General features: G+C 44.6%; 1 protein-coding gene across 2 annotated transcripts in view; it reads left to right on the top strand.

Moving 5' to 3' along the window:
- Positions 1–3,194, top strand: part of DNAJC6 (DnaJ heat shock protein family (Hsp40) member C6) — a 137,571-nt gene extending 134,377 nt beyond the window's left edge. For both annotated transcript variants that reach the window (XM_040360763.1, XM_040360762.1), the window contains exon 19: positions 2,768–3,194. In XM_040360763.1, the coding sequence (XP_040216697.1) occupies positions 2,768–2,869 (102 nt within the window). In that variant the 3' untranslated portion in view covers positions 2,870–3,194. The remainder of the gene's footprint in view (positions 1–2,767) is intronic.
- Positions 3,195–14,361: the final 11,167 nt, after the last annotated feature.

Raw genomic sequence — 14,361 nt, 5'->3', positions numbered from 1 at the left:
GATTCTGGTCAAAATGAGAATCACGATTCTTTTGCTTAGACTAAAGATCACGATTCTCAAAAACTGAGAATAACCCAACCCAAATAAATAAATAAATAAATAAACCTGTGATTTATCTGAAAATATGAATATATAAAAAACAGACCAGTGATATGTCTATAATGTTAAAGACCATATAACTCCTATGAAAAAAGCAGAATCAAACTTTGATTCTGCTTTTTTCATAGGAGTTATATGGTCTTTAACATTATAGACATATCACTGTTTTTTTTTTTTTTATACATCAGAAGCAGTACCGCCAGCAACCATTGGGTGGCGCATAGATACACACAGTTGTACAGAACTGTGAGAAAGATTAACACATCAGAAGCAGTACCGCCGGCAACCACTGGGTGGGGCATGGATACACACTACAGTTGTACAGATCTGCAAGAGAAGCCCAGGTATCCATCCAGCGGCGCAGGCTGCTGATGTCGGTTCCGATATCGGCGCCATTTGCGTTCCACGCTGGTTAGAATCGCGGGGAGATCGCGGGCAGGGAGAATCGAGATCTCGATTCTCTCCGCGATTAATCTTGCAGCTCTAACCCTTAGCATAGAAAAGTTTAGGCGAACATGTTCAGTAACTTAGGACTGTAGTGATAATGTATATTGTAGTGTCCAGTACTCCGGTTAGATAATTGATATCTTAGATGTTAGTATGATGACCATAAATTAAGTTGTTTCGCAGCAACACAGGTTCTCCAGAGAACGCAAATTTAATTAACTTCCAATAACATACAAAGTCCAAAGTCCACAGACGATACAAAGATCCAACAGAGTATTTCAGAATCCTATCTTTTCCTAGACCTGTGCAATATGCATCATAGAGTGACAAGACTACACTAGCTGAATGCCAGCGTGACTGCCTCAAATATTGGTCTCACACTGGAGGGGGGGGGGTCTCTGAATGAATGGAAACTTCCCCAAGTCTAATTACCATCAATAAATACTTTTATGTAAGGAAGTATCAGGCCATCTCACACAACTAGTCTTAGATAAGATTAACACATCAAAGGGTCCTCAGCTGTTCCTTTGATCTGTGTTTGACCACTAACCCTTTTGGTCAGCAAACACCTTTTGATGTGTAACCTTGAATTCCTGTATGTCACACATATATACTGTGCCTTACATATACCACAATATTTTAAAATACCTACATATCTATATTAATATTACAACAAGGACATGGGCCCATAAACAAGTAAGAACTTATGTCAAGCACGTAGTAAATAGGAATTGTGATAACAATAGTTGCATAGGAGAGGCACTTATAGCTCAGCTAATTTGGGATTGTATGTCCCTTTAACATACTCCACAGCCTACAGGCACAACAGTCAGTCCCAAGCAGTATCTTAGTATCCAATAAGCCAGAGTTAATTACAGCAATGTTTAGAAGCAATATACGTAGCAGGTCTTTCCAAGGCACTACAAGTGAAACAATTGCTACTTATCCGTTTGCAGGGCTTGAGTTTAGCAGCAAGGGATTCCGTCGTGTAGGGTGTCAGCAAGAAAGGACTCTTAGGTTGTCCGCAGCGATGGCAGCCTGGACGCAGTGAAGGTCTTTGCTAGCTGCCCATAATGTTGCCTGTATTGTAGCATGGCCAGGCCCGGATTTCCCACAAGGCCACTGAGGCCAGGCCTTGGGGCGGCAGGGCTCCAAAGGGCGGCAGTGGCATGGAGTCCCCCGACGCCCGGAACATACAGTTAGGGCGGTAAGTTATGGGGGAATCCGCTCGCTCGTTAACAAGTGATTGCGGCAATGTCACCGAAATCACTTGTAAAATATGTGCTCCCGTCCGTTCTCCCCTCTCCCCCACCCCACATACCTCTCTCTGCTGGCTCTGTCTTCGGGACTCCGTCCCCCCCCCTGGCCACCGAGTCTGTCTCCTGTCCTTGCTGCCGATGTACACAGTGAGAGGGGAGAGCTGAGCTCTTCCCATCTCAGCTGTGACAGGAGTTCTAGCACAGTGCTAGGACTCCTGTTTTGGAGGTGACAGGGTCAATAAAGAGAACATGTCACCTCCAATTGCTATCACACAGGAAAATGTTTTCTCCTGTGTAATAGCAAAAAAGTTAAGTGAAAAAAAATTGATAAAAATAAATAAATAATAAGAAATAATAATTAAATTAATAAAATAAAAAAGTAAAGAATAAAAAAAATAATAAGAAAAATATACAAAAATTTTAAAAAGTAAGCGACAAGCTACAAATAAATAAAAATAAAAAAAGTGATAAAAAAGTAAAAAAACAAACAAAACATATTTGATCTAACCGTGCCGCACATTCTCCGTTGATTCGGGGGGGGGGGTCGGTTGGTGGGGAGGGGGTGCATTGTGGAACCTGGCCTTGGGGCGGCAAGGAGAGCAAATCCGGCCCTGAGCGTGGCCGGTACGGCTGACAATAATAGAACGCCGTATAACTGTACCCTGAATGCCTTTATAGGCTGGAACGCACGTGACGCTGGGAGATGCCGTCATCGCGCGGGCACCGTATGCGTTCCAGCGTGGAACGCATTACGGCGCTGAGAGTGCCTGTTACACCCAGGCTCATACTCGAGTCAATACGTGTTCCCAGTTTTATGTGGTAAAATTTGGTGCCGCGGCTTATATTCGGGTCGGCTCGAGTATATACGGTAATTTTCTGAGGGTTTTAACCACTTTTGAGTGAAGTTCTGCAGTATTATCTGTTTCTGATTTAATAATAACGTTGATTTGTTTCTATCGCAGGCCACAGGACAGCCATATGAACAATATGCAAAGATGATTTTTATGGAGCTAAACGACGCCTGGTCAGAATTTGATAACCAAGGACAGAAACCGTTATATTAACCATCGATCTGCAAATCCCCGCCCGTAGCTTCCGTCTTAGTATAAGATCCATCCATGAACAATTCAGATATCCTCCTTGGGGTTTTTTTTTTTTTTTTTCTCTTTCTAGACACCTGAGTACGGTCTTCATTCAGTTTCCTCCCCGTGGAGGGGGGAGATGTGACTTTGCATTTTGCACTCTTCTCATAGCAGTAATGATGGTTGGCTCATATCCCTCCCCTCCCCCACCCTGTATTTTTTATTTATATATTTATTTATTTATAACACAGGTTTTAAATTAAAGTCCTGGAGCTCAAATGTTTACCTTAAAGGGCAACTCCACTCAGAGGTCGTGTTTCCTTTTTTTTACTTTTATTTTTAAAAAAAATCTGCAAGCAGTTTGTCTCTCTCTGCCCTTTCCACAAGTCCATAGCAAAGGTGTCATTCTGGTCTCCTCTGTTATCGATTGTTCTAAATTGTAGAGATGCCACCACCAGAGGGCGCTGTGACACCTTCATTAGGGATTGAAATGGCCACATAAGTCTGACTCAAAGTCATATAAGCTTGGACCTCTTTCACACTGAGGGTGTATTGCAGGCGCGATAGCATTAAAAATCGCGCCTGCGATCCGCCCTCAAGCAGCTGCTCCAGTGTGAAAACCAGAGGGGCTTTCACACTGGATCGGTAAAAAAAATCCTGCTAGCCGCATCTTTGGAGCAGTGAAGGCAGTGGCGTAGCGTGGGGGGTGCAAGGGGGAACACCGCCCCAGGCGCAAAATTTAGAGGGGCGCTGTCACGAGTGTGGATAGGAGGGAGCACCAACAACAGATGGGACATAGGAACATATGCATGATGTGACCACTCCAGGCTTTAACGGTCATTATCAAGCACACTCTCCTCTTCCCTACAGCCACCGCTGTCTCACACAGTGGATCATGTGACCAGACTGGAGCTGGCTGAAAATAGGCAAGTCCATAGTTTGGGGGGGGGGGGCGCAAATTACTTGCCTCGCCCCAGGCGCTGACAACCCACGCTACACCACTGTAGGCAGCCTGTAGTGGGTGGAACCTGCTGGCCCCTCCCACAGCTCTGCTCTCTCTTTGTGCAGGGTGACTGGTCTAGTCTCCGCCCCCTCCTGTAGTTCCTGCAGGCAGCCTGTAGAGGGTGGAGTCTGCTGGGCCCCTCCCACCGCTCTGCTCTCTCTCTCTCTCTCTCTTTTGTGCAGGGTGATGGGTCTTGCAGGCCTTTGTTCAAATACTGTTTGTTATGAGTGACAACTGTCACCCAAGTTTGCACCTGTGTTGTCACCTTGTCACTATAAATGCAATGCTCAGCCAAGGCCCACCGTTGTCACTCTAGGGCCCCATTCACACACATTTTACTGCGTTTTTTTGTGCGTTTTTGAATGTTTTTCTGCACAAATGCAATACATAATTAAAAATAAATCCTAATAAACGAAAATGTTCAAGTAAAAAACCCTAACCCTAATTTTAAACCCTACCCTTAACACTAATCTTAACCCCTAACCTTAAAGTGTTACTAAACCCTCAACGGTAAAATCAGTCTGTATCTGCAGTAAAGCATGCTTGTTATGCTCACTGTGGAACCTAAGGGGTTGTGTAAAAAAGGCTGTTTGATCCTGTCCTCTCTGATCCTCCCCTTCTTTTACTGTCCCCAATCCATCTCCTGGAGTACAGAGCCTTGGAGGCACTCTGCACATGCTCAGTTTGGTGTGTATTGCTAGAGAGTTTTTTATTTTCTTGGGAGGGTGCATGTGATCAGCACAGGGCCAATCAGCACTGCCTGGACAGAGGGTCAGGGGTTCCTGCCACCTCATAGGACAGTAAGTGGACAATTAAATCTCCTTCTACAAGCTTTAACCAGACACTGATAGAAGTCACAAGACTGCTATATACTGCTGATGAGAAGAGGTATTTCGCAGTTTGTATTTATTAGAATAATTGCAGTTTTCTGTGTACTGTGGGAGACCAGATTAAGGGCCAGATTCACGTAGAATTGCGGCGGTGTAACGTATCGCAAGTTTTCATCGCAAGTGCCTGATTCACAGAGCGCTTGCAATGAAAACCTACGCTGGCAGCCTCCGGCGTAAGCCCGCGTAATTTAAATGGGCGTGTGCCATTTAAATTAGGCGCGCTCCCGCACCGGACCTACTGCGCATGCTCCGTTTCGCAATTCCCGTCGTGCTTTGTGCGCAGTGATGTAATTTTTTTCGAACGACGACGCGCGTAGCGTAATTCCGTATTCCCGGACGGCTTACGCAAACGACGTTCATTTTTAAATTTCGACGCGGGAACGACGGCCATACTTTATACAGCAATACGATTGCTGTGTAAAGTTAAGGCAGGTCAAATAACGACTAACTTTGCGACGGGAAACTTGACTACCGACGACGTAGCGAACGCGAAAATCCGTCGTGGATCGCCGTAACTCCTAATTTGCATACCCGACGCTGGTTTACGACGCAAACTTTTCCCTACCGCGGCGGCCGCGGTACTGCATCCTAAGATCCTACAGTGTAAAACAATTACACCTGTCGGATCTTAGGGCTATCTATGCGTAACTGATTCTATGAATCAGTCGCATAGATAGAAACAGATACGACGGCGTATCAGGAGATACGCCGTCGTATCTCTTTTGTGAATCGGGCACATAGTAAGTGCAGGCTCCTGGGGTTTAGCAACACTTTAACCCCTAACCTTTCAAATAAAATAAATAAAAAATAACCCCCTAAATCCTTGAGGCTTATGTAAATTGGATGCGGGTTTGAGCTGTGAGCCGCGAGCTGCGTCCGCACTACCTGTGAACCCAACCTTAAAGCCTTACAAAAAAAAGTATAAATAAATAATAACAAATAAATAATGAATAAAAGCGGACGAAAAAGCTGAAAAACATAGCAACCAATGATGAAACCGATGATATTTTTCTCTGTTGACTAATTTAATAAACACCAAAGCTCAAAAACGCTCTAAAAAAAAAGTAATAAAAAAACGCTCAACAACGAGACGCTCAGGTGTGAATGCAGCCTCAGGGAGCCGTTCGAAAACAATGGTGTGCAACCAACAGCGCAGCAAGTGCACGTAGACAGGAAATGGATAAAAATAGGGTGGGGGGAGATCCGCAGTGCTGAGCTGCAAGAGGGGATAAAGAAGGTGGCAACAGTATTTTGTAATTAAAAAAGAAAGTATAGTAGTAGTTTTTGATACACAATGCTTTATAAAACTAAATGTTGTCCTTTCGGGATTTAGATTTCTAGTTAGCGGTGGGAATATTTTACCGCTAAAGTCCCTAAAAGAGGCCAGCACATGACTCGACTGACCAGTAATTACAAAAAAAAAAATTAATATCAGTTTTGGGTGGACTTGGCCTTTAAACACAACCTAACACAATGGTGTCTAGAAAAAAAAATGTGCTCAAGCATTTGCACAGCATTCATAAATAATCCCCATAATCTGTCTAATATGCTTGGCAGCTCCCTCTAGTGGCCATAATTCTGTATTTTTCTGATTGAGGTATTTCAGTAAAATTTGGAAACATGGCCACTAGATGGAGCTCACCATCACGAGAAATAAACATATTAGATACAATACATGGATATTTTGTGACGGTTGTGTGAATGCTTGAGGAATAATTATAAATAGACCCCAATCTCAAAACGATTATATGTGCCTCCTTTTTTTTTTTTCCTCGTTATCTTTGGCCAGGTTGCATAAGCCACGGGTCTTCAAAACTGTGGCCCTCCAGTTGTTTAGGAACTACAATTTCCATCATGCCGAGTCATGCCTTTGAATCTCAGAGTTTTGCAATGCCACATTGGATGTGTAGTTCCTGCAGGCAGCCTGTAGTGGGTTGAGCCTGCTGAACTCCTCCCACAGCTCTGTTCCCTCTCCTTGTGCAGGGTAACTGGTCATGTCTCTGCCCCCTCATGTAGTTCCTGCAGGCAGCCTGTAGTGGGTGGAGCCTGATGAGCCCCTCCCACAGCTCTGCTCTCTCTCCTTGTGCAGGGTGACTGGTCTTGTCTCTGCCCCCTCATGTAGTTCCTGCAGGCAGCCTGTAGTGGGTGGAGCCTGCTGAGCCGCTCCCACAGCTCTGCTCTTTCTCTCCTCGTGCAGGGTGACTGGTCTATTCTCCACCCCCTCATGTAGTTCCTGCAGGCAGCCTGTAGTGGGTGGAGCTTGATGAGCCTCTCCCACAGCTCTGCTCTCTCTCCTTATGCAGGGTGACTGGTCTTGTCTCTGCCCCCTCATGTAGTTCCTGTAGTGGGTGGAGCCTGCTGAGTCCTTCCCACAGCTTTGCTCTCTCTTCTTGTGCAGGGTGACTGGTCTTGTTTTATAATGCCTCATTGGACATGTAGTTCCGCAACAGGTGGAGGGCCGTAGTTTGAAGTTCCCTGGCATAAGCTGACACATAGTGAAACGCCATGCTCTGTTTTTTAAATGGAAAATGAATATAGGATATTGTATATCTGTGTAGCAAGGGGACCGACCACTGGCAGCCTTCTAGTCAGTAATCCAAGATCTCCTTCTTGAGTTTTTTGGCAAAGAGACAGAATGTCCACATTCCACCCACCTCCCCCCGATGCTTCATTTGTCTGTCTGAGCCACAGGAAACACCCTGTACTTCTGTATATGAGGATCATGTGACCCTCTTCCCTTCCTTCCAGGATGGAGTGCCCAGGCTTGCTTGTTCAATCGCTGGGACGTAACGCGTAGGGGGGGAGAGCAGGTAATTTTCTTTGTGTAAGCTCAATGAACAATAATGAGTTCAGACCCATGGCTCTGATATACTTTCACATTCGGGAACACTCCCGGACAGAATCCTAACTTTGCCTCTAAGCATGTGCATGCTTCCATTCCCAAGGTACTTTGTTTACAAACAAAGCCTCACTCACGCCGTTCCACTTCTCATGTAAACAAAGGCCTAGGCATGTAGTCACATGACTTCCATTGAACGGGAGTAGAGATCACGTGACCAAAGGCCTAGGCATGTAGTCACATGACTTCCATTGAACGGGAGTAGAGATCACGTGACCAAAGGCCTAGGCATGTAGTCACATGACTTCCATTGAACGGGAGTAGAGATCACGTGACCAAAGGCCTAGGCATGTAGTCAAATGACTTCCCTTTAACGGGAGTAGAGATCACGTGACCAAAGGCCTAGGCATGTAGTCACATGACTTCCATTGAACGGGAGTCGAGATCACGTGACCAAAGGCCTAGGCATGTAGTCAAATGACTTCCCTTGAACGGGAGTCGAGGACACGTGACCAAAGGCCTAGGCATGTAGTCAAATGACTTCCCTTGAACGGGAGTAGAGATCACGTGACCAAAGGCCTAGGCATGTAGTCACATGACTTCCATTGAACGGGAGTAGAGATCACGTGACCAAAGGCCTAGTCATGCAGTCACATGACTTCCATTGGACGGGAGTAGAGATCACGTGACCAAAGGCCTAGGCATGTAGTCACATGACTTCCATTGGACGGGAGTAGAGATCACGTGACCAAAGGCCTAGGCATGTAGTCAAATGATTTCCATTGAACGGGAGTCGAGATTACGTGACCAAAGGCCTAGGCATGTAGTCACATGACTTCCATTGAACGGGAGTAGAGATCAAGTGACCAAAGGCCTAGGCATGTAGTCACATGACTTCCATTGAACGGGAGTAGAGATCACGTGACCAAAGGCCTAGGCATGCAGTCACATGACTTCCATTGGACGGGAGTAGAGATCACGTGACCAAAAGCCTAGGCATGTAGTCACATGACTTCCATTGAACGGGAGTCGAGATCACGTGCCCAAAGGCCTAGGCATGTAGTCACATGACTTCCATTGAACGGGAGTCGAGATCAAGTGACCAAAGGCCTAGGCATGTAGTCACATGACTTCCCTTGAATAGGAGTAGAGATCACATGACCAAAGGCCTAGGCATGTAGTCACATGACTTCCATTGAACGGGAGTCGAGATCACGTGACCAAAGGCCTAGGCATGTAGTCACATGACTTCCATTGAACGGGAGTCGAGATCACGTGACCAAAGGCCTAGGCATGTAGTCACATGACTTCCATTGAACAGGAGTCGAGATCACGTGACCAAAGGCCTAGGCATGTAGTCACATGACTTCCATTGAACGGGAGTCGAGATCACGTGACCAAAGGCCTAGGCATGTAGTCACATGACTTCCATTGGACGGGAGTCGAGATCACGTGACCAAAGGCCTAGTCTTTGGCTCACCTTACAGCAGTGTTTCTCAATTCCAGTCCTCAGGCCCCCCCAACAGGTCAGGTTTTCAGGATTACCCTCAGATGAAAAGGCTGTGGTGATTACTAAGGCAGTGAAACTGATCAAATCACCTGTGCAAAATAATGGAAATCCTGAAAACCTGACCTGTTGGGGGGGCCTGAGGACTGGAATTGAGAAACACTGCCTTACAGGAACAAAAGGGTGACCAGAGAAGCATTTTCTCCAGGCGAGGGTATTTTAGCTTTTCTAATACTCTTTATTTATCTATAGAACTGTTTAACATTTGAGTATAAGTCCAATAAATCAATTTAGAGCAAGATAAAATTAACTCTTATTATTCTTAACATAAATATTTTGTTATTGCACAACATTTAAATGAGCCCCATTGCAACTAATCCGGAAAGTAAAAGTTTTTTTTTTTTTTTTATCGGGACATATCCACAAATTCGAGTCCCAAAGACAATCATTTTGTTTACTTTTTTTAAATGTTTTTTTTTTCTCTGTTTCCCTTGTGTTTTTTTTTTATTTTATTTATATGTACAGTACCTCTTAAAGGGGGTCTATGTATAAAAAAATTCACACATCAGTAACAATTCCTGTACGACAATTTCCTTTGATTGTCAGCTCCATCTAGTGGCCTAATGCGGTATTTTCCTAATTGAACTACCTCTAGATTGTAAGCTCTAACGAGCAGGGCCCTCTGATCCCTCCTGTATCGAATCGTATTGTATCTCTACTGTTTGCCCTAACGTTGTAAAGCGCTGCGCAAACTGTTGGCGCTGTATAAATCCTATATAATAATAATAATATTAATAGTTTCAGAAAAATACTGCATTATGGCCACTAGATGGCGCTGACGAAACATAATAGGACAAAATATGGGGATTGTGTGTGTGACAGCCGTGTGAATGTCTCCGATTTTTTATAAATAGATCCCTATCATGACTTTTGTTGGGTTTATATTCTATTTAATATTTAGGTAACTGTAAAACCTTCAAAGAGGTGGCAGGTATTTTTTACTTTTCATATGCAACCCCCCCCGCCCCCCAACTAATATAACATAGGAGATAAAAAAACCATACGAGCGTCTCGATAAACGCAAATGAAGAGCTCAACCAATGAGCATTGAACAAAAAAAAAACAAAAAAGACATTGCTTATCATATTTACTTGGACTGTGAATACTTATTCTGTGATTTGTTAAGTTTCTCATTTTCTGTTTGTAGATATTTCTTGTGTGTTCTGGACCTATATAATAAAACAAGAACGATCCGTGTGTTGTATCCTTTTCTCCACTTCGGCTCTTCGCCGTGGTTCCGCGGCTTTAGCGTTTGTGTAATAAAGTTTCCAAATTTGAACTCTTAATAAAATGATTTCATCATCAACGCAAAAAAAAAAAAAAAAAAAAAAGTAACAATGTAACTGTTTAATATTTTTAAGGAGAAAATTATTTTCATGCTTGTTTGTGGTTTGAAGCAATTAAACATGCGTTTTCTTTTCTTACAAAAGCCTCTTTATGCATTTTTATGCCACACGTCCGGTCAGGCTCCATTCGCACTCATGCCTTTTTTGATGCATTTTGCAGAAAGGCAGGGACATTTTTTAATAGGGTTGTCCCGATACCAGTATCGGTATTGGGACCGATACCGAGTATTTGCGGGAGTACTTGTACTCCCGCACATACCCCCGATGCCTAAATAGAATACTTGCCGCCGCCGTCGTATATCGCAAAGCCGCCGCCGCGTTAATCACCGCGCGGGGAACATTAGAGTCAGCTTTCGTTTGAATATCTGTTTTCCCCGCCGCGCATAGACACTCCCCATTGCTCGGGATTGGACGGATCTGTCCAATCGCGAGCAAGGGGGAGTGTCTCTATACACAGCGCGGCAGGGAAAACAGCTTATTCAAACGAAAGCTGACTGTAATGTTCCCCACGCGGTGATTAACGCGGCGGCATCATTTAGGTACGGGGGACATGGCTGCATGTGGGGGGACATGGCCGCAATATGTTTGGGGACATGGCTGCATATGTTTGGGGACATGGCTGCATATGTTTGGGGACATGGCTGCAATATGTTTGGGGACATGGCTGCAATATGTTTGGGGACATGGCTGCAATACGTTTGGGGACATGGCTGCATATGTTTGGGGACATGGCTGCAATATGTTTGGGGACATGGCTGCAATATGTTTGGGGACATGGCTGCAATATGTTTGGGGACATGGCTGCAATATGTTTGGGGACATGGCTGGATATGTTTGGGGACATGGCTGGATATGTTTGGGGACATGGCTGCATATGTTTGGGGACATGGCTGCATATGTGGGGGGACATGGCTGCATTTGGGGACACATTTAAAAAAAAGTATCGGTATTCGGTATCGGCGAGTACATGAAAAAGTATCGGTACTTGTACTCAGTCCTAAAAAAGTGGTATCGGGACAACCCTATTTTTTAACATGGCTTCCTATGGAACATGTTCAGATCAATGCTTTTTTGTGCCTTTTTTTCCCCCGCTAATGTAATATAATTCAATGGACCCGCATCCATCATTTTAGCCTCGGTTTGCATTTTTTTTAACCTGTTTATAGCTGGTTGTTCCATACCAGGCACTTACGCACCTTCCTGCCCAAGCCAATTTTCAGCGCTGTCGAAATTTGAATGACAATTACGCGGTCATGCTACACTGTACCTAAACAATTTTTTTATCATGTTTTTCCCACAAATAGAGCTTTCTTTTGGTGGTATTTGATCATCTCTGCGATTTTTATTTTTTGTGCAACAATTAAAAAAAACACAGAACATTTTGAAAAAAAATTTAGTTTTTATGGTTTTCTGTTAATTTTTTGTAAATAAGTAAGTTTTCTACTTTGATTATGGGCACTGATTTGGCGGCACTGATGGGCACCGATGAGGTGGCACTGATGGACACTAATAGGCGGCACTGATGGACACTGATAGGCGGCACTGGTATGCGGCACTGATGGGCACTCATAGGCGGCACTGATGGGCACTCATAGGCGGCACTGGGCACTCATAGGTGGCACTGATGGGCACTCATGGGCGGCACTGATGGGTACTTATGGGTGGCACAGATGGGCACTAATAGGTGGGCACTGGGCATGGATGGGCACTGAGGGGTGGCACTGTTGGACACTGGGGGGTGGCACTGATGGCATTGCTGGGCATCACTTGTTGATCCCATATTGTGCCAGTCAGTGCCCATTTGTGGGCACTGATTGGCATCTATTCTCATTTTTTTTATTGTATTTATTTTATTATTGCCCCCTTCCCTGGTGGTCCAGTGTGGGCATCCGAGGGGGGGGACTGCGCTGATAAACAATCAGCTCTCGTCTACTCGTGTCTGTCAGACGCGAGTGAGGAAGAGCCGATCAACGGCTCTTCCTATTTACATTGTGATCACCCGTGATTGGACACGGCTGATGATGTGGTAAAGAGCCTCAGCTGACTTACCCCCCCCCCCCACCAGGTTATCCAAATTAGGATCTGAACTTTATATAAATCTACTACTTCAGCCCCTGGAAGGTTTTACCCCCCCCCCCCTTCATGATCGTTCAATTATTTGGGGATATGGCACTGCATTACTTTAACCACATATAAGTGCTTTAAAAATCTCGCCGTGCGGGCACGTGCGTGCGCCCGCCGCAAGCTCCGTGACCGTGAGACCCGCTGACTTGATGAACAGGGAGATGCCTCTGTGTAAACAAGGCATTTCCCTGTTCTGACTTGTGACAGGACAGAGATCTACTGCTTCCTGTCATCGCGAGCAGTGATCACTGTCATGTCACAGGTAGCCCAACCCCCCACACAGTTAGAATCACTCCCTAGGACACACTTAACCCCTTCCCTGACAGTCACATTTACACAGTAATCAGCGCATTTTTATAGCACTGATCGCTGTATAAATGACAATGGTCCAAAAATAACATCAAAAGGTGTCCCGCGACCGGCTCACAGAGCTGAAGAAGGGGGAGAGGTAAGTATAAACAAGCCTTCCCCCATTCTTCCTAGTGTGACTGCCACTGATCGTCTGTTCCCTGTCATAGGGAACGACGATCAGGGACATCACACACCAAGACACGCCCCCCCCCCCCCAGTAGTAATCACTCCCTAGGAAACACTTAATCCGTACAGTGCCCCCTACAGGTTAACCCCTTCACTGCCAGTGTCATTTTCACAGTAATCGGTGCTTTTTTTATAGCACTGCTCGCTGTAAAAATGACAATGGTCCCAAAATAGTGTCAAAAGTTTCCGATGTGTCCGCCATAATGTCGCAGTCACGATAAAAGTCGATAACTAGTAAAAAGAGAAAAAATATTAATAAAAATGCCATAAAACTATCCCCTATTTTGTAGATGCTATAACTTTTGCGCAAACCAATCAATATATGCTTATTGCGATTTTTTTACCGAAAATCGCAATAAGCGTATATAGATTGGGCATAGATTTATGGCATTGTTATAATTTTTATTTATTTTTTTACTAGTAATGGTGGCGATTTTGATTTTTAGCAGGACTGTGACCCTGTAGCAGAATGCATATCATTTTGTTTGTGTACCGCGTTGCACGACCGCGTAATTGTCAGTTAAATTGCAAAAAATGGCCTGGTCGGGAAATATGTAAATCCTTCCACTTTCAAAATTGCCGTCCTTTTTTCCCCCACAAATAGAGCTTTATTTTGGTGGTATTTGATCCCCTCTGCGGTTTTTATTTTTTTTGCGCTATAAACAAAAATAGAGCGACAATTTTGAAAAAAAAAATATATTTTTTACTTTTTGCTATAATAAATATCCCCCAAAAATATATAAAAAAACATTTTTTCCCTCAGTTTAGGCCGATACGTATTCTTCTATATATTTTTCGTAAAAAAAAAAAAAAAATCGCAGTAGGGAGAGGGAAGGAGAAGGAGGAGGGAGAGGGAAGGAGGAGGGAGAAGGAGTAGGGTGACCACATGTTCCAAACTGCCATTCAGGGACACCCCCCTCCTTCACAAAAATTTGCCAATTTTAAAGTTTTTCAGGAGCAGTGATTCTAATGATGCCTAAGTCCCCATTCACATCTAGGCGTTTTGTCGCCTGTAGTGCGACGCCGCTGCCGCCAGAGGGATGAAAAGACATTGCCCTCTATGGAGATGGTTCACATCTCCACGCCGAACGCCTGCCGCCTGAAAAAAGGTCCCGGACCTTTTTTTCAGGTGGCTTTCGGCGTTCGGGAACCATCTCCATAGAGGGGC

This window comes from Rana temporaria, chromosome 7 (assembly GCF_905171775.1).
Source record: "Rana temporaria chromosome 7, aRanTem1.1, whole genome shotgun sequence".
In the NCBI taxonomy this organism is placed as follows: domain Eukaryota; kingdom Metazoa; phylum Chordata; class Amphibia; order Anura; family Ranidae; genus Rana; species Rana temporaria.
The sequence above is the reverse complement of the archived record's forward strand: the minus strand, read 5'-3'. Positions and strand labels throughout refer to the sequence as shown.